The sequence below is a fragment of the Ursus americanus genome, chromosome 2, assembly GCF_024610735.1.
Source record: "Ursus americanus isolate L20-20 chromosome 2, mUrsAme1.1.p, whole genome shotgun sequence".
NCBI lineage: Eukaryota > Metazoa > Chordata > Mammalia > Carnivora > Ursidae > Ursus > Ursus americanus.
Window position 1 is genome coordinate 5996669 of NC_142128.1, and position 21257 is coordinate 6017925.

Genomic DNA, 21257 nt, shown 5'->3' on the forward strand with positions numbered 1-21257 from the left:
TGATCCCGTTCTCTTCCTATATTTACACGTGTCACCGAGTCCTATCTTTTCCTTCTTCTAAATGTCTCTTGATTTTGCCCTTTCCCCTCCTTTTGGACGCACTCTCCCATTCTTGGCTTCACTGCCTCACAGCTTAATTGAAGAGCAATGGCGCCCCCTCTCTCCTCAAGCCTCCCCAGGCCACACAACGTTCAGCCACCAGATCAATCATCTGAAACTCTATTTTCATGTTCTGAGACCCAAAAAGCTCCAACGGCTCTGTTTTACGTTTTACTGCAAATCTAAATTTCTCCCTGGGTTCTAAAGTGTGCCATCCCCTAGCATCGCCCTTATTTCCCACCATTCTTCAGAGCACAGCTTGGTTCATCACCCCCTCCTCCCACCCCTAGGCAATTGTTCTTGCTTCTCAACCCACTCGACACCCCGCTCTTTTTGCTGTGCTCCATCTTCACAGTCCAGGCCAAGCCTCCTTTCTCAGTGAGGCCTCATTCAGGCCAGTGTTTCCGGAACGTCACCCCATGATAACACTCCCACTCATGCCAAAATGAGAAGAGTGAGGCCAATATGGTGGGGGTTTTGTAAAAACGGAATGAAATCATTTCAAATGCCTGTCCTTCGTTCTAGCGTTAGGTCTTTTCTATATTTTTTCATGTCACAATATCTTTTTTTTTTTAAGATTTTATTTATTTATTTGACAGAGAGAGAGGCAGCAAGAGAGGGAACACAAGCAGGGGGAGTGGGAGAGGGAGAATCAGGCTTCCTGCTGAGCAGGGAGCCCGATGCGGGGCTCGATCCCAGAACGCCAGAACCATGACCTGAGCTGAAGGCAGACGCTTAACGACTGAGCCACCCAGGCACCCCACAATATCCTGTCTTTAATGAAATGAGATAAAACAGTGATAGTCTCACCAATGACTCTGCAAATAAAAAGCTGGAGATTTTGTATTGAAAGCCACGTTTACAGAAATGTTTTGACTGATCCGAGCATCACCGCTTTAACCACCAACAACCTCTTCGCTCTTATTCTCCTATTTACTTTAAGAACCAGATGGCTGAGCAGTCCGTTACTTTTCACACAGGTGGGCTTTGTCCCCCCAGGTAAGTGAGGTTCTCTTCAGACCGGAGTTTCATGTGGAGCAGGCCCCTCGACAGCCACACGACACAGACCCTGATGAACAAGAAACGAAAGGCCCGAAAGAGGAACAGGGATATGAATGTAGACCATTAAGGTATTTTAATAATTTAAAACATCTAAGTAAGATGTTCCTCTATTAGAAAATATCACTTGCCATGTGGGATAGCTGCCAACATACGATATGCAGGTAACGTATGCCATCAGCCGTTTACCTCACCTAACTCTTAACTCCGAAATGCAGTTTTTTAATCAACTGAGGGGAACAATCCTTTAAGCCACAAAAAAGGGAGAAAAACAGAGTCCCTGCTCAAGGCAAAGCAGAAGGTTTCCTGGTCAGTGTGTCACCAGCATGTCACTTTACAGGCCCTGAACCAGAGTCACTCATCTGTCAACTCTCATACCAGTTTAAGAAATCCTCAAACTAACTGAGGGCTTCAGAGGGGAGGGGGGTGGGGGAATGGGATAGGCTGGTGATGGGTAGTAAGGAGGGCATGTATTGCATGGTGCACTGGGTGTTATACGCAAGTAATGAATCATCGAACTTTACACCAGAAACCAGGGATATACTGTATGGTGACTAACATAATATAATAAAAAAAATTTAAAAATGGGGCGCCTGGGTGGCTCAGTCGTTAAGCATCTGCCTTTGGCTCAGGGCGTGATCCCAGAGTCCTGGGATCGAGCCCCGCATCAGGCTCCTCCGCTGGGAGCTTGCTTCTTCCTCTCCCACTCCCCCTGCTTGTGTTCCCTCTCTCGCTGGCTGTCTCTCTCTGTCAAATAAATAAATACAATCTTTAAAAAAAAATTAAAAAAAAAAAAAGAAATCCTCAAACTTGTATTAAGAGGAGGGGGGAAAAAAGTCACGTTTCAGTTACATCAAAATGCCCAAACCTTTAAATCCATATAGAACTGAACTCTGTGCCATTATATGCTTCATGGAATAAACGACTTTTCCCAACCCTTCTCAATAAGCTAACACACACACACATACACATTTCCACTATTCACACACCATCAGATGAAAATTTCTTCTTTGCAGGGAAAATTGTCCAAGTGACCCAAATACATTTTCGCAGCCACCAGCCGTCCGTACTGGCTTTGGGGGTGGGGTGACTCTGGTCAACTACAATCCTTGGGTTTTCCAAGCACCTCCTTGCTTAAAATCCGGGGGTGGCAGCTTCGTCTTCTATAAATGTGTTAAATTAAGAAATAAACGACAAAATGGTGTGAATTATTTGAACTTGGAAGGGTAGCAGAGCTGGGCTCGCACCCTGAAGAGGGAGGCAGGGCTGCCACGACAGAAACTCTGTGAGCTCCCCCAACCCCGAACTCCCCCCCCCCCCAGCACACACACACACACACCAGCCTCAGCAGAGCTCAGCTCCGGGGACTAGGGGATTGGCCTGCTCCTCTGCCTGCCACCCCGGGTCCCCCCCAGCAGCAACACTAACGGCATTCTCGTGACTTCAGAGGCTCAGCGGCTCTTCTATGTCTCTACCTCTTCCTCACGGGATGCGGCAAGTGGACAAACAGGGCAGCTGTCATTTTTTCCCCACTTTATTGGTGAAATTAAGATTCAGAAAGATTCCGTAGCCATCCCCCACTTCCAGCCCATCCCACGTTACGCTCTCACAGCAGCGTCATAGCCGTTATTAGGTTAAAATTAAATCCTCTCCTCGTATGCTGCTTCGTCTCTGTTTCTCCCTCACAAAAGTGCCCACTGGAGCAAGGAACTGTGTCTTTTATATTCGCCACTGTCTCCAGAGCTTGGTATGGTGCCTGGCACACAGAGGTTACTTTTAGAGTGTTTGCTGAATAAATAAATTGGGTTCTTCTGCTTTCCTTTTTGAGAGAGAGAGAATGTTAAGTGGGGAGGGATGGGGCGGGGGTGGGAGAAAATCTTTTTTTTTTTTTCCAAAGATTTTGTTTATTTGAGACAGAGAGAGAGAGAGAGAGCAGGAGTGGGGGGGGGCAGTGGGGCAGAGGGAGAAGCAGGTTCCCTGCTGAGCAGGGATTCCCAACATGGGGCTCGATCCCATGACTTGAGATCATGACCTGAGCCGAAGGCAGACGCTTAAAGGACTGAGCCACCCAGGTGCCCCTTGTAATAAACTTTTTTTCTCCCCCTTAACTATTCACTAGAACATACACACCAAGAAGGCAGAGACTAGTCTCCTGAATGATTACATCCCTGCCATGGAGCACAGGGCCTGGCATAAGTGAAATGTTTGCTGAAATAAATGAGTCCGTGCTTGAAGCAACAGATGAAGGAAGGAGCCGGAGCCCTCGCCACAGTGCGTCTGCTGCCATCCCCGGAGCCCCACGCCTGGCAGCTTCGTGCATATACCCGGCAAGTCCTGTTCTTTGGAACAAGTTTATGCTATTTCTTAAGGTATCTCTTAGGGACATCTGATTGAAAAAAAATGTTCCCCTGCAGTTTCAAGCCAGAGGTAATATTTCAATGAAGGAGAAATTAAGTATATGTCAAAAAAAACCAGTAATAAAAGTCTGGAGGGTATTTGGAACTTCTCATTTGAACAAAGCCCCCATTAATGAACAAAGTCATTTTTACATCTTAAGGGATGGTTTTCAGGGATCGATCAGGCCACTGAATTCCAAGAAGAGGTATAACATATTTTATTTTTAATTTTTTTTAAGATTTTATTTATTTATTTGACAGAGATAGAGACAGCCAGCGAGAGAGGGAACACAAGCAGGGGGAGTGGGAGAGGAAGAAGCAGGCTCCTAGCGGAGGAGCCTGATGTGGGACTCGATCCCAGAACGCTGGGATCACGCCCTGAGCCTAAGGCAGACGCTTAACCACTGTGCCACCCAGGCACCCCTATTTTTAATTTTTAATCTTAAAGTGTTGCTTTTCTTGACACCCTGGATTTGCCCCTGCGGAATGGACACGAGGAAGACGCCTTCCTGTGGGAAGAATGACCAAGCCAGCCTCACGGGAAGCATTTTCCAAAGCTACTGCTGGCTTCGCTCTGAGTTTTTCCCAAGCATCACAGGCTAGACAAGTGCGTGTCATTTAAAGTCTCTTTTACCTCCAAGATCATGTTTCTGTCTTAAACCAACCAAACGGAATATTTTCCAACCAGTAGCGTGGACCTAGGGCATCAATAGTCAGGACTTACCAGGTAGAAGGGTATCTCCTTGCCTTAGAACACAGGAAAATCCAGGTTGTTATTAGAGACAGTTTTATCTCAATATTTAAGGTTCTATTCCAAAAGTAATCAGTTCCTAGATCGGGTAATTATCAATGTTGTCTCTCTAAACAGGTTTGTTTTTCCTTCAAATGTCCTCATTCAAATGCCATACGCAATGACATTTATTAACTCCAACACTTGAGCCCCCAGCGTCTACTGTCTCAGCTCCTGCAAAGCGCGTGGTGATTTAACAGCCAGGAATTAAGGAGCACTTTGCCACGTGAGCTTCCCAAACCGCCCTGGCAAGCAGACTATCTCCCAGGCAACCATCGGACCAAAACCACCCGATAAAACCTCTCCATGGAATCAAAGGGGACAGTTTGGAAGATCTGGAAACTTTGCTGTTGCTTTGTTGAAACTTTAAAAATACAATCTAAGTCCCTTTAGTATAAAGACAGCAGCTAAAATTTATTGAATGCTCACCAGGTAACCGGGCGCTGTATTAGCTATCTGACGTGCACGACTGCACTTACTCAACATGACAATTCCACGACGTAGCTACTGTCCTTATGTTCATTTTCCTGAGGAGAAAGCTAAGGCTTTAGAAGATCATATAACTTGACACCCCCGCCCCACCAAGTCAGGCTAGTCCATAAAAGCTGCTGCTTCCGAGCAGTGAACCCATTTATCCTCTTAACCAATGTTTGGTGATCACGACGGCAGGCGGAGCCCTGTCCTGACTCAGAAGATTCCATGAACCACAAAAAAAAAACCCTGTTGCTTGCCGTCAGGTTACTTCCTGAGGGTTTGACGTTTAAGAAAAGTAAATTAATTTTTAAAAAAAGGAAAGGAAAGGAAATTAAGATAAACTTTTTTTTTTTTAAATAGCAATTGCTTAAAACCAACTTCTCAAGTGTGGACTATCTTCCTAAGGTTATACAGTATAAAATAAAACTCTACTTTGTCAGGAAGGAAATGAATTTTAACCCCAAAAAAGCCTGTCATTAAGTAAATTATATCTGATTGTCACCCTAGAAGGAAAGGAATGAACACTGTTAATAGGAGGTGATCCAGGGCTAATGGAGAGGAGAACCCCACAGGTTTCCAAACATCCTCACCTACCTGAGCCGTGTCCTTCTGATGAAGTCATTTTAAACAAGGTGATAACCACTGAGAGGGAGGGAAATTGAGGGACTTAGGGGGAAGAAAGCTAGAAGTAAGCAAATTAGTCTACAGCCTGATTATTGGACCAGACATAAAACAAACAGGCATGGCGGGGGGGAGTAATAATTAACAAATAATAGCAGGAGAAAGTTCTCTGAGCATTTTCTCTCCTTCAGTTACTAACCTGACAAATGAGGCTTTATTAATTTGATGCATATAAGGGTCAACAGAAAACTGTAAAGTGAGCAAGGTAACCCATTGCAGATATCCCCATGCACGGTTATAAAAAACCCATAATCTTCTAGAACAAAGTCCCTTATAATTTCTTTCCTATTTATCATTTTACAGCACCAATTTCTATAGCACTGAAGTATTTAAAGGTATTATTCTGCAGGATTTTATCATAAAATCTTTTATAATTACTTAGCTAATCATTATTTGCATCACAGGGTAAGTCAGAGCAAAATCATTATGCTTGATTTAGTCAAGAAAAAGAAGAGCTCAGGAGATTGAGCAACTTGCTCAAAGTGACCCAGCAAAGTTAGTGATGGAGACAAGAACTTGAGCCAGGCATGAATGAAAGCCACACAGTTCACTGAATTACGCTCCTTCATTAAGACTGAACAGAGTGTGAAGAAGGAAACAATCTGTTAGAACATCAAAAATTTCAAATCAATGTGGCCAACACTGGATTCATAAGATCATTTAAATAAGAAAGAAAGAAAGAAAGAAAGAAAGAAAGAAAGAAAGAAAGAAAGAAAGAAAGGAAGAAAGAAAGAAAGATAGATCAATCAGGGGCACTTGGGTGGCTCAGTCAGTTAAGTGTCTGGCTCTTGCTGTTGGCTCAGGTCATGATCTCAGAGTCGTGAGATGGAGCCCTGCATCAGGCTCCACACTGAGCGTGAAACCTGCTTAAGATTCTCTCTTCCTCTCCTTCCCGCCACCCCGCTCTCACTCTCTCTCCAAAAAAAAAAAAAAAAAGACCCAGCAAGTCCACCCTTAGGTGGACTTTAATCAACAGAACAACAAGATTTTAATCAACAGAAATGCATACATATAGATACGCTCACCACATAGAATGGTTATAGCAGCAGTTAGCAAGAGCCAAAGGCCGAGAACCAATGAGACACCCATTAACTACAATGAATAAAGAAGTTGTAGTATTCACAAAATGGAATATTAGATAGCAGTAAGAGAAACAAACCAACTACACACAAAATTAGGAAGGAATCTCATAAATTGAGATGATATTGAATGAAAGATATAATATACATCACGTAACATATACAACATATGTTATACAACACCAGTTATACAAAACCAGACAGAACTAATATATACTGTTGAAGTCAAGTGTGATTAACCTTAACAGAGACAAGATAGGGACCAGAAGGGATCATGAGAAGGCGTCTGGGGAACTGGCCGGACTCTGCCTCCTGACGTGGGCACTGATGACACCTGTATGTTTAGTTTGTGAGAATTCAGCGAACTATACACTTAAATATTTATACATCAATCATACAAATCAATGGAACGGAATAGAAAGTCCAAATATAGACCCACAGGTATGAGATCAACTGATCTGGATCAAAGATGCCAAGATAATTCAATAAGGGGGAAAAAAAGATAGTCTTTTCCCGCCTGGAAAATGGGATATCCAGTTAAAAGAAATGGGATATCCTCAGCGTAAAAATAAACAAGCTTCAAATCTTGTCTCACATCATACGCAAAAACAGACTTGAAATGAAGCACAGACTTAAACATCAGGTACCATTAAGAAAAGTAAAAGGCACTGTCCCCCAGTTGGGGAAAAATCTTCATCATACATATATCTGACAAAAGATTTGTATGCAGAATATATAAAGAACTCTTACAATGAAATAATCAAAAGAAAAACAGCCCAACTTAAAACCGGGCAAAGAAAACTGGGACACTTCACTGAAGAAGATATCAAATGGCCAGTAAACACAATGAAACGGGGTCAGCATCACTAATGACAGTGAAATGCACATGAAACGCACATGAAAACTACAATAAGGAGTCACTACACACCAACTAAAACAGCTAAAATTAAAAAGACTGACAATACTACGGGTTGGCGAGGACGTGGAGGCACTACTCTCATATGTCACTGGTGGAAGCAGAAATCAGAACAGCCACTTCGGAGCACTCTTTAGGAGACATTTACCCCATGGCCTAGCAATTCCACTCCCAGATTCTTATCCAGATGAAAACGTGATAGCCACAAAAGGGTGTGTGTCTGAAAGCTGACAACAGCTTTATTCATAATAGCTTAAAATGATAACCCATTATCCATCAACTAGTGAATGGATAAATGGTAGTATATTCATTAAAAAGAATGAATTACTGATACAAGCAAAATATGGATAAATCTTAGAAGCATTAAGAAACACTTAAGAGTAGGGCACCTGGGTGGCTCAGTCGGTTAAGTGTCTGCCTTCGGCTCAGGTCGTGATCCTGGGGTCCTGGGATCAAGGCCCACATGAATCCCTCTTCCTCTGCCCCTGCTCGTGCTCTCTCTCACTCACTCTCCCTCAAATAAATAAATAACGTCTTAAAAAAAAAAAAAAAGGAAAAGCAACACTTAAGAGTATATGCTATATGACTACATGTATATGAAACTTTAGAATAGGCAAAATTAATCGATAAAAAAAGCCAATCACTGGGTGAGTGGGTCCAGGAGCTAGGTAGGCAAACTAGCTGCAAAAGGTCATCAGGAACTTTCTGGAATGATGGAAAGGTTATAGATTGTGAGTTGCGTGGTGGTTATAAGAGTGCCATACATTTGTTATAACTCACTGAACTATACACTTAAAATGAGAGCATTTTATTATAGGTAAATTATATTTCAATAAAGCCTATTTTAAAAGTAAAAACAAGTCATAGTGCAGTACAGGAATCTACAATGACATGAGAAGATCATCAGTATATTTAATTGGGAAAAAGTCACATCTCTAATATCATCATCCATTAAAGGAAAAAAGTGCTCCATGGAGAAATGTATGCTTCTAGGACCGGGGCACATAATACATAAGGTGAGTACCTTGTAATGAAGAGGTAAGAAAATGCTCAAAAAAAAAAAAAAAAAAAAAGTAAAGTGAAAGAATCCCACCACACTTCCAACTTGAATAAAACTGACATGTTATTAGGTTTCCAGACTGACAGACGGAACTCATGCTGCTATCTGCCCCTTCCTCCAAAACCAACAGGAAATAGATAGTTAAGACACATACATCCATAGCTCTGCTCACAAATTAAAGGAACCTCTAAAAGATGGAGAACAAGCAAGAAAAAGAGGGAAACCTTAGCTGTAAACAGAGGACACAGCCACACGTGGGCAACCGTGACCAAGGAAGGTGGCACCAACATCGTGGCATCTCAGGCGAGGATATGACGAGCCACTGTGGCTGGCAGGTGCAGCTAGGCTCCCATCAGGCGTGCACACCGTCCAGTGGGAGCCAGCGACCCAGGGCCAGGCTCGGCCTCCAGCTGCAAGAGTGACTGCAGCACGTGGCTCTGGGACACAGGACGGTGCGTCGGCAGGGAATGGGTGACTCAAGTTCAGGGCTCATCCAGTGCACAGAGTAACAGCCCCGCCTGCAGCACATCTCCCCCTCATCCCTCATCCCTCTCGCACCTTGACCAAGAAGCGGGAAAGCCCAGCTGCAAAAATATATAACTAAGAATCACTAAACGTTTACAGGAAGTCACACTATGAAAGAGAAAATAAACTCAATAAAATTGTTTTCCTCCTAAAACAGAGAACACACATTCTTTTCAAACACACATGGAATTTAGAAAAGCAGACTGTGTTCTAAGCTACAAAGGAAACTTAAATTTCCCAAGTTGATAAACAGTCCACATTCGTTCAATAATGTAATAGAACATTCATACCAAATATGTAGCCTAAACAAATCCACACATCTGGAAAATTTACAACCTATTCTTAAATAGCCCTTGCGGTCAAAGTGGAAACGAGGACCTATTTACAATCAAATGAAAACAAAAAATACTATAAATGCATAGGCTTAACTTCATTCATTAAAAACCCAGAAAGACGGAAAATACATGAACTAAGCTTCCAAACCAAAAAAGATAAATAATGCAAAGGCAGCGAAAAGAAGGAATTAGTAAAGATAACAGTGCGCACTAATTAAAAAAGAAAACAGGAGAGTTGCCAAAAAAACCAGAAGCCAGTTCTTTTAAATAATTAGTCTTTTTTTTTTTTAATGAACAAATCTGTTTAAAGTAAGCTCAAGAAAAAAGAACGGCAGCATACATAACCCAGGCAAAGACAAAAGGAGGAGATAAAAGCCGACGAACAGTCTTACGAATCACAACCGTACACCACAGGAGTAATTAAACCAATGGCTAAAATGAAAACTGTTCTAGGAACATATAAGTTGCCAAAATTGGGCTTCAAAACCCTGACCATTAACCCTAGTTAGCTGAAATGTCATTGAAAATCTGCCCACAAGAACAAGGCATCAAGCCCAGACGGTTTTTATGGGAGAATTCCACCAAGATTTCAAGGTACGGATAATTCCCACCTTATAAATAACAAGGGAAGCCACTCCAACCGAGTTCATGAGGCTGACATCAAAACAAGAAACTATGAGCAAAGAAAATGACAGACTGTAATAGACATCCCTAGTGCTCCCCACATCTAGTCCTCCTTTCCCTCACGACGGAGGGAAGACCACACTTCTCCGCTCCCTTGAGTTGGCCGGGACCGTGTGACGGTGGTGTGTCTCTCTTCCAGGCCAAAGTACAGAAGAGCTGCTAAGAGATCTCCGTGCCTCCATGAGACCGCGGACCAGCAGAACCCCTATCCACCGGGATCACTGAACGACCATGTGGAAAACAGCCCCCACCAACTCACAATTAACATGAACGCAAAGTAATTCATGGCAACCTGAGGGCGGTATGGGGAGAACCCCAGGCTTGGAACTGGCGGACTAGGGGGCCTTTAGCCTGACACGTGCATTGTTCCAGAAGAAGGATATATTTACTTATATATTGCTTTTTAAAAAAATACATCTCATAGGTCCCAGAAAAAAAGAGAAAAAGGAAGAGACAATAGACACACGAGAGGGAAGAAGAAAAATGTGAAAGAGACCAGAAATTCATTCAACATCTGGAGAATAACCTCATAGTATATGTAGAAGCTTGGATTAGAAGAACTTTTGAGACTACCCTTTTAACAGCTAGGAGACCATCTAAACTATTATTGGTGCTGCCCCCCCACCCCACCCCCGCCGTTTATCTTCTTTTTAAACCAGGGGGGAAATAAACATGATAAGATCACTTTTTCAAAAAAGTTTCCAGGTTTAAAAAAAAATTAAAAAGTTTCTAGGTTTGATTTTGTAGGAAGCAATGTCCCTGGTGTGGACACACATCTAGGGGTAGCTTTAATAATTATTAACTATAAAACTAACAACAACAATTTCTGATATTTAGCGAGCTTACTCTGTGCCAAACGCTATTAATAGCACTCTACAGATTACACTTTACCTAGTATTCACAGCAGATAAGGAAACCAAGCTTAGGTGAGCTTCAGTTATTTGCCCAAGACCACAGAGCCTGTAGGAGGAAAATCTGGAATCTGTCTGACCCGGAAGGCCCAGCTCTCCACGGCACCAGACTCTGAGACAGCATGTTTTGAAAAGGTATAATTATGGTGACAAATTGACATACAACACAAGGAAGCCAGACTACTCCAGAGAAACCTGTATTTTTAAAAAAGCAAACAAACATGACTTAAAATAAAAAGGGAACTCTTGCTTCTAACTAGAGAATGGGGAAAAAATTGTAAAGTAGTGGTATCTCATTGAGCGTACGTTTTAAAATACACCACCCTGTTAAGACAGGATTCGCAAGCCATGAAACTCGTACTTTTAAAGTGTGAATACAATTCAGTAGGTTTTAGTATATTCCGCTGTACAACCATGACCATTTAATTTCACAACACTTTAATCATCCCCCAAAGAAGCCCTACACCTGTGAGTGGCCACTCCCCAATCCCCTTTTCCCCAGCCCCCAGCAACCACTGACCTGCTGTCTCTATGGATTTGCCTATGCTGGACATGTCACAGCAACGGAATCACATGTATGTAACATTTTATTTATTTATTTTTTTTAAGTAGGCTCCACACCCAACGTGGGGCTCGAACTCACAACCCCAAGATCAAGAACCGCACGCTCCACCGACTGAGCCACCCAGGCGCCCCATGTGGGATGTTTTCTGACTGGTTTCTTTCATTCAGCAAAATGTTCAACATTTCATCCTGCAAGGTCCGTTCACGTTGCAGCAAGCGTCAGTCCTTTACTCCTTTCTGTGGTCAGGTAACACGCAGCCGTATGGCTACAGCGTCTTCTGCTTATCCGGTCACCAGAGGTCATCAGAGAACAGACATTTCAGTTATTACCACATTTCAGAAGTTGTTTGGGCTGCCCTAACAATGCTGCTGATGCACACTTGTCTAACAAGGTTTTATACAGACCTACGTGTTCAATTTTCTTGGGTCTATACGTAGGCGGAGCATTGCGGGGTCACAGAGTAACTCTATGTTCAACGTTTTGAGGAACCGCCAAATTGTTTTCCAAAGTGGCCGCACAATTTTATACGCCCACCAGCCGCGCATAAAGGTTCTAATTTCTCACCTCTTATTAGTTGTCCCAGCACCATTTGTTGAAAAGACCCTTCTTTCATCCCATCTAATGGTCTTGACACCACCATCAAGAATCAGTCCACTATCAATGTGTAGATTTCTGGACTCTCAGTCCCATTCCATTGACCTACGTATGTCTGTACTTATCGTGGGTAACATTCCATCTTGATTACCATCACTCGGTAGAACGTTTTGAAGTTGGGAAGTATTTCCAACTCTGTCCTAGTTTTTCAAGACTGTTTTGGTTATTCTGGATCTCTTGCATTTCCATGAATTTTACAATCAGCTTGTCAAATTCTGCAAATAAAGCCTCTTGGGATTTGGCGAGATGCGGCATCTGTTGAGGAATCTGGGGAGCACTCCTGTCTTAGGTCTTCCTGTTTACAAACATGGGACTTTTTCCATTTACTTAGGTCTTCTTCAGTTCCTTTCCACAATGTCTTGTAGTTTTCAGCATACAAGTCTTGCACTTCTATTGTTGAATTTCTTGCTTAACTGTTTATGCTACTTTAAAGGGAGTGGTTTTTAAATTTCTTTTCCCGTAGATGGGTGGTTGCATAGGAAAGGTGAGGATGACAGCTAAGGGGTAATAAGGTTTCTTTTCAGGGGTGGTGAGAATGTTCTACAATGGACTGTTGTGATGGTTGCACAACTCTGTGAATATACTTAAAACCGCTGAATGGTAAATGGGTGGATTTTATAGTCTGTGGACTGTATCTCAATAAAGAGAGAGAGAGAACAAACCCTATCAGGTACATGAACAGACTCTTAGCATGTTGTACTTTTCCATTTATATCAAAAGGAAAGACGTTCCACTTCCCCAGGCCAATGTCAAAGACATTGTTAACACACTGGCGGTTTGCTTGGAAACATTAACTCCTATTAAATCGGTCTCAAACAAAGCTTGGCATGACTGCCATAATCTTAAACTAGGGGAAGGGGGAAAAGAAAACTTCCACTGTTCGCTTTCTACAGTTGATCAGGTACATTTTAGAGAGACAAGTAAGTAACCTGCCCATTAAGCAAACGACCTAATGACCGCAGTGATGATTTCAAAATTGTTGGAATAGCCTCTCAATTAAAATCCCTGCTTCCTCTGTTGATTCAAACCCAATTATTCATAAAGCATTATCAGAATCCTTTTTGATAATGCCTGAAGAGTCTCCGCCACCTACAAACTGCTTTCTTTGGAGTTCAAAACACAAAATACAGCTTCTCTTGATCTACTTTGCCAACTTTCTTACCCAACTATGGTTCGTTTAACTGTTTGTAGACAGCAGAGCAATTTTCTACCTCCGGGTCATTCTTCACGTCACATGCTGTCCTCTATGACATCGAACCAATGCTTCCTGAGTTAGAATGTGGGCTTAACTACAGTGCATGCACACAGTCGGTGCTCAATCAGCACTTGCCGGGGCGCCTGGGTGGCTCAGTCGGTGAAGCGTCTGCCTTTGGCTCAGGTCATGATCCCAGGGTCCTGAGATCGAGCCCCGCATCGGGCTCCCTGCTCAGCAGGGAACCTGCTTCTTCCTCTCCTGCTCCCCCTGCTTGTGCTTGCTCTCTCTCTGTCAAATAGATAAATAAAATCTTAAAAAAAAAAAAAACAACACAGTACTTGTTGAAGAACCCCACTTCCTATTCTATGCTAGACTCCACCCGAAGCATTTCACATATGTTATCTCCTAAAATCCTTCCACAAACCCTATGACGAAACGAAGGGTCCGAAGGGCTACTTGCCCAAGGCTACACACACTGAACCCCTGTCCGGTGACTGAAATTCTATTCTTTCTCGGGTTATAGCTGAAATGCGATCCCTTCCCTGATAACTGACAGTGATTTGTCCTTTCTCTGAACTTCTGAAGTACTTCCTGCGTTTGACACATAAATCCACACTACCTTGAATTGTATTTTGGAAGGAGACTTTATTTTTAGAGCAGTTTTACGTTCACAGCAAAACTGAGTGGAAAGTACAGAGATTTCCCATATCCTCCCTGCCCCCACACACCACGCACCCTCCCCCCACTATCCAGTCCCCCGCCAGATCGCTGTACCGGTTACGACTGATGAACGTACACGGACACATCACTATCAGCCGAAGTCCACACTGTACATCAGGCTTCATTCTTATTGTTCTCCATGCTGTGGGTTTCGACAAACGTACAATGACATGTATCCACCATCGTCGTAGCACACAGAATAGTTTCACTGTCCTAAAATTCCTGTGTGTTGCCTATTCATTCCTCCCTCCCTGCTAACTCCTGGCCACCACTGATCTTTTTTCCTACAGTTTCACCTTTTTCAGAATGTCATATAGTGGGAATCATACAGTATGTAGCTTTTTCAGATCGACCTCTTTCATTCACAGGCATATACGGTTCCTCCCTGTCTTTTCATGATTTGATAGCTAATTTCTTTTTAGTAGCGAATAACATCCCATTGTCTGGATGCATCACAGTCGCTTCCAAGTTTTAGCAATTAGGAACAGGGCTGCTACAGACATGTGTGGCAAGTTTTTGTGTGGACGTAAGTTCTCAACTTCTTTGGTTAAATATCAAGGAGCAGGAGGACTGGATCATATGATAAGAGTGTTTGGTGCTATAAGAAACTGCTAAGCAATCTTCCAGAGTGGACGTACCATTTTACACTCCTACCAGCAATGAATGAAAGTTCCTATTGCTCCACAACCTCGTCTGCCCTGTTTTCAGTGTTTTGGATTGTGGCCATTTTAACAGGTGTGTCGTGGTATTTCACTGCTGTTTTAATTGGCATTCCCTGGTGACAAATGGTGTGAAGGATCTTTTCATATGCCTATCTGCCATCTGTATATCTTCAGTGAGATGTTTGTTCAGGTCTTCTGCCCATTTTTTAATTGGCTTGCCTTCTTATTGTTGAGTTTTAAGAATTCTCTGTATATTGTGGATTAACAGTCCTTTAATATAGCTTCTGAAAATATTTTCTCCCTGTCTGTGGCCCCTGCATTATTTTTTATTTTTCACATTTTTATGTCTTATAAAATAGGGCTTAAATATTTTTTTTACTTTTTTTTGTAAGCAAAGATTTTTCATCTCTATGCCCCATGTGGGGCTCGAACTCACAAACCCAAAACCAAAAGTCGCATGCTCTTCTGACTGAGTCACCCAGGCGCCCCGGGCTTAAATGTATCAAAGTTATTTGGAGTAGCCATATCGCTCCTCACCTTGGGAGTAACACCACCTAATATTTAAAGTAGCTTTAATGAAAATTCTTATCTGCCACATAAAAGACCACGGGTAGCCTTTCTGTTTAGTGGAAAGCATCAATTATCAGGTGGGTGACACACGGCGCACCAGGAACTATGCAGGAGAACACAGGCTTGCATGCTAAGGGTCGCACCCTTAGGATACGGGGACTTGCAACCACCACAGCAGCCACAAATCTGTTAAATGACTACATCTGGACGAGGCCTGTACCTGGGCTTTATTGGGTTAGCTTGGGGTTAAAGAGGCGTGGGAGCTCAGGGAGATTTGTGTCTGTTGTCGTGCATGCAAGTGCCCAGTTCCTGAGGGTGTAACCCACAGCAAACCTAGCCACCATCGGTACCAACCACCTGCAGCTTGCATGTAGCCTGAACTGGCCACCAATGGAGCCCTAAGAGTCCCCGAACTCCTACTGAACTGGTGAAAATTCCATACACAAATTCTTTGAAGTTACCCTTATTGATGCATACCAGAGTTATCAGAAGACATCAAAGGTATCACCAAGCCAATCCATAAACACAAGCAGATGGGTGGCAAGACATCGCCTGGCTGCAAATATTATGGCTTTGGAAAGGACCATAGGTTTCATGACACTATCGATAGTTCCCACAGTATTGCTTGAAAAAGTCCCAATACTCTCCAAATTTACAATCACCACTAATTTAAGCAACCTCTGTAAAATTCAAACCCAATAAACAATCAATTTTACTTAAAGTTCATCTGTTAAAATGGTAGATGTCTGCATCTTATTTCATGCATTTGTCAAACTTATGAAAATTAAAATTACTAGTGGTGTCAAGCCAGTTCAATGAGAAGAGAATAGTCTTTTCAACAAATGGTGCTGGGACAACTGGATATGCACAGGAAAAAAGAATGAAGCTGGACCCCCTACCTCACACCTTATGCAAACATTAGGGGCGCCTGGGTGGCTCAGTTGTTAAGCGTCTGCCTTCGGCTCAGGTCATGACCCCAGGGTCCTGGGATCAAGCCCCGTGTCGGGCTCCCTGCTCAGCAGGAAGCCTGCTTCTCCCTCTCCCACTCCCCCTGCTTGTGTTCCCTCTCTCACTGTGTGAGAGATTTATTTATTTGATAGATAAATAAATAAATAAATAAATAAAATAAAATATTTTAAAAAAAAATTAGAAGAAACTGTAGGCATAAATCTTCATGACCTGGGACTAGGCAGTGATTTCTTACATGCAGCATCAAAAGTATAAGCAGCAAAAGAAAAAAGTATATAATTGAACTTCAAAATTAAAAATTTTTCTGTTTCAAAAGACACTATCAAGAAAGTGAAAAGACAAACTACAGAATGAGAGAAGATATTTATAAATCACATATTTGCAAAATGTGGTAAGGGACTTGAATCCAGAATTTATATAGAACTCTTATAAATTGACAATAAAAGACAACCCAATTAAGGTATGGCCGAATGACCTGATTAGATATTTCTTCAAAGAATACATACAAATGACCAGTAAGTCCAAAAAGATGCTCAGCATCATAAGCTATCATCAGGGAGATGCAAATAAAAACCACAAGGAGATACCGCTTCATACCCACTGGGATGGCTAAAATGAAGAAAGTCGACAAATGCAAGTGTTGCCAAGGATGTAGAAAAAACAACCCTCATGTACTGATGTTGGAATGAGAAATGGTGGAGTCACTTTGGAAAACAGTTTGGCAGTTCCTCAAGATGTTACGCGTGCAGTTGCCGTATGAACCGGTAACCCACTCCTAAGTATACTCAAGAGAACTGAAAACAGAACCTTGTACATAGATGTTCATAGCAGCATTATTCACAACAGCCAAAAAGTAGACACAACGCAACTGTTTACCATCGATGAATAAGTAAAATGTGGTATATCTATACGACGGAATATTATTCAGCTACAAAAATACAGATATATGATAAATGCTACAGCATAGATGTGCCTTGAACATATTACGCCAAGTGAATGAAGCCAGACACAAAGGGCTACATACTGCATGATTCCATTGATATGAACTGTCCAGAATAGGCAAGTCTATTACTATAGACTGAATGTTTGTTGTCCCCTCAAAATTCGTATGTTAAATCGTAATTCCCAATGTGATGGTATTTGGAGGTGGGGCCTTTCGGAGGTGATTAGGTCATGGGGTGGAGTCCTCCTGAATGGGATTAGGGCTTTATAAAGGGATCCCAGGGGAAACTGGGTGGCTCCCTCGGTTAAGTGGCCAACTCTTGATTTCAACTCTGGTCATGATCTCAGGGTCGCGGGATGGAGCCCCACGTCTGGCTCCATGCTCAGCGCAGAGTCTGCCAGTCCCTCTCCCTCTGTTCCTCCTCTCTCTCTCTCTCTCTTAAATACATACATACATAAATAAAGTGAGGACATAGCAAGAAGATGCCATCTAGGAACCAGGAAGCCATTCTCACCAAGTCTGCCAACACCTTAATCTTGGACTTTCCAGCCTGTGATAAATAAGTGGTTAGTGGCTCTAGGGGCTGAGGGCAAAGTCAATAGGGCCTGATTGTCCAAGTATGTGGAGTCTGCTTTGGGGGTGATGAAAATACCCTGAAAGGACCTGGTTATGATCGTGCAACTCTGAGCATCCTAAAAACACTGAATTGTACACTCTAAAGGGTAAAATTTATGGTATGATCATTATATCCCAATTAAAATGTAAAATACAATAGTAGTTTGAAGACTAAGTTAATACTGGTTTTTCATAAGACAAACCCTTCGGCCTTAGCTTTATCTTGTTAGTGAGTTACAGGCCATTGTTTAAAATGTCATGCATGCTGTGGAGAATAATATGTGTTACATAAATTCTCTAACAGGAATAAAAAGATACTGGCCACCTACGACAAAAGGACAAGATGTAGAGTCTGTTACAAAAGAGTTTACAGTTTAACTCGAGAAACAAAACGCATCAACAAGAAAACCAAACAATAGTGCAAAGCCGCTTACTTTTGCCAACCCACATTCAATTACTCATCAAGTCATATCAATTCGTCTTTTGTAGTATCTTAAATCCATTCTTTGCGGTCCCAGCACCACTGCTCAATTGCAGGCGACTCCTGTCTCGTGTCTGGATTATTACAACAGGCTCTGGCATCTCTTTTCTCTAATTCATTTTAATCATGAAATAATTATTTGTTGGGTAAGTGAATAGAACACTCTTCATTACGTAAACTGCCCTACCCATAAACCTCTGAGCTTAATCCCACTTCCAATGTGAAGCGTACATTTCTCCCTGACCCACACCCCTCTGCCCAAAAATAGAGAGGGAGGAAAAGTATAAACCTCCTAGCAGCTAAGCTTATTAAAAACTGGATTCCAGAATCCTGTCCCTCTCACTTTCTGGTCTCATCACCCACCAACTCTTCCTCTCTGGTCACTCCTAGATTTGGCTCATGCATTCCCTCCCCACCCCCCAACTTCTTTGCTGGGGTCCCTCCCACCAGCCCCTCCTCCTCCTCTTCATCACCCAGATCTGTGCTTCTCAGCCTAGTTCAAGCCTCCCTTCCTCTATCAGCCTTCCCCTATCCTGTAGGGCCCTGTGAAGTCACAGGGTTTTTTTAGATTTAATGTCTTTATTTGAGACACAGAGAAAGAACACGAGGGGAGGGGAGGAGAAGGTGCAGAGAAGGGAGGAGCAGACTCCCCTCTAAGCAGGGGCCAATCCCAGGACCCAGAGATCATGACCTTGACCTGAACCAAAGGCAGCTGCTTAACTGACTGAGCCACCCAGGTGCCCTGAAGTCACATTTTTTATTAGTTACTTATATAAGTCTCCAAGCAGATTTTAAACTCATGGAAAGTAGGACCCACGGCAGAGGTAAATCTAAGCCTAACATCTCACTCCACAAACACTGCCATATGGAATCGAACTTCCAAATGAGCTCTACAGTCAGACTACCAGAATTCGGAGAAACAGTATTATCGCGGGAATGCTTAGGTCGTGTTTGCTTGTTTCTCTGGGGGTGACAAGCTGAATTTCAAAGGGCGGGTGGGCTTTGGGTGTCTGAAGAGAAGTCAGAAATCTGATGGGGTGGGCCGGGGGGAGGGAGGCGTATCCCAGGATCCATGTGCCAAATGCTCGCATTCGCCGGGAGGATCCAGACACTGATAACAAAGTGACTCTTGAAAGTACAACTCGTTGGGGTTTTTTGGTCTTCAAAGCCTTCCAGAATTCTACAGTATTCGTGAAAATCACATGGGAAAGTAAACTAGCACAGATCCCCTGAACAACCTGATGCTTGCGCTGACCCGGAAGTCTACGTTTTCAGCCTGTTACTCACCTGTAATAAGATTTGGGTTAACTTTTCTGTAAATGCACCTACGTGGATCTTTTTATCACACTACTATCTTCTGCTCAGTTTAAATCTCCGAACAGATCGTGTGTGTGTGTGTGTGTGTGTGTGTGTGTGTGTGTGTGGTAGGAAAGGGCTCATTCTTCACAGTATAATATTACCACAAATGCTTAAAGGACACTGGCCTTCATAGGACGCGATTTAAAAGAAAAGCGCTTACTTCCTGAGAAGAAAAAAAAACCCACAACCACGAATTTATGAAGACTGGCAACTACAAAAAAAGATATTCATGAATATAAATTACCGTCAGTTTAGAAAGAGGTGGTGAGGGGCGCCTGGGTGGCACAGAGGTTAAGCGTCTGCCTTCGGCTCAGGGCGTGATCCCGGCGTTATGGGATCGAGCCCCACATCAGGCTCCTCTGCTGTGAGCCTGCTTCTTCCTCTCCCACTCCCCCTGCTTGTGTTCCCTCTCTTGCTGGCTGTCTCTATCTCTGTCAAATAAATAAAATCTTTAAAAAAAAAAAAAAAAAAAGGAAAGAAAGAAAGAAAGAGGTGGTGGAAGCCAGGTGGATAAAAGTTGATGCTTCTCGAGCGCGTACTACTTTTCCCAGCAGACAAACACGTGACCCCTCGGTGGCCAAGAGCACTTGGTGCGGGGTTCTGGTGTAATCTCAGATGTTTTGAGAAGGGGGCATTGAAACAAAGCTCTTACAAAATGGATCCTGCACTCGCTCATCATGATGGACCAACCATCGGGGTTAAACATGTTGCTCAGGGCTTGAGAGCACTCAGCCTGCCCCCCCTTTCCTGCAGCTTAGAGCTAGCTGCTCCAGCGTGCTGTCAGGACCAACCCCCCCCTCCCCGTTCCCCTCTCCCCCGTCTCGTCTTCCCACATAAATCCAAGCCTCTTACAGTCAGCTTCTCTAACCCAACATGTGGGACATGTAGGAAAGGGAAAGAGAGAATACACTGCATTTTAGGGGGAAAATTAATTAGCAACCTCTGCCTTCTGTCCTGAGATATTAAATACCCTCAAAGTTTATCCTTAAATGCACAATTTGTAACAAAAGAAAAACTAGTGAAATGTGAGTAAGCGGTTTCAGTTCCTGGTATTTCCTGGTATTTCATTTCAATTTTCCTTTCCTATCACCAACAAAAAATGTTCAATAGACCTAATATCTTGGTGGGGCGACTGGGGTGGCTCAGTCGGTTAACTGGTTGGACTCTTGATATTACCTCAGGTCTTGATCTCACAGTTTTGAGTTCGAGCCCCAACTTAATATCTTGGTATCAGAATCAGCAAGATTCGTAAGAGATGACAGGTTTTCTATATAACTTTATTTTCACTGCCCAAGGTTACAATGCAAATTTTAAAATGTGCACACACACACACACACACACACACACACACAAAATAAAAATAGCTAAATCAAACGCTGCACACACAAAAGTCTGCCAGGGTTTAACCCTATGAAGAAATTATGAAGGTCTTAAAGTAAGAGCTTTGCTGTAGACCAGGGATTGGCTAACGATGGCTCCTGGGCCAAATTTTGTAAATGGGCCTCCTGCCTGTTT

The 21257-nt window shown here is 42.8% G+C and overlaps 1 protein-coding gene across 4 annotated transcripts in view; it reads right to left on the reverse strand.

Annotated features, from left to right (window-relative positions):
- SMURF1 (SMAD specific E3 ubiquitin protein ligase 1) overlaps positions 1-21257 on the reverse strand; it is a 110124-nt gene that overhangs the window by 38661 nt on the left and 50206 nt on the right. The window contains exon 1 of one of the 4 annotated variants that reach the window (XM_045813384.2): positions 5413-18806. The exons of the other annotated variants lie outside the window; for them this stretch is intronic. Coding sequence (XP_045669340.1) covers positions 5413-5440 — 28 coding nt within the window. The 5' untranslated portion in view covers positions 5441-18806. Of the gene's footprint in view, positions 1-5412; positions 18807-21257 lie in introns of those variants that run through there. 4 annotated transcript variants of the gene reach the window in all.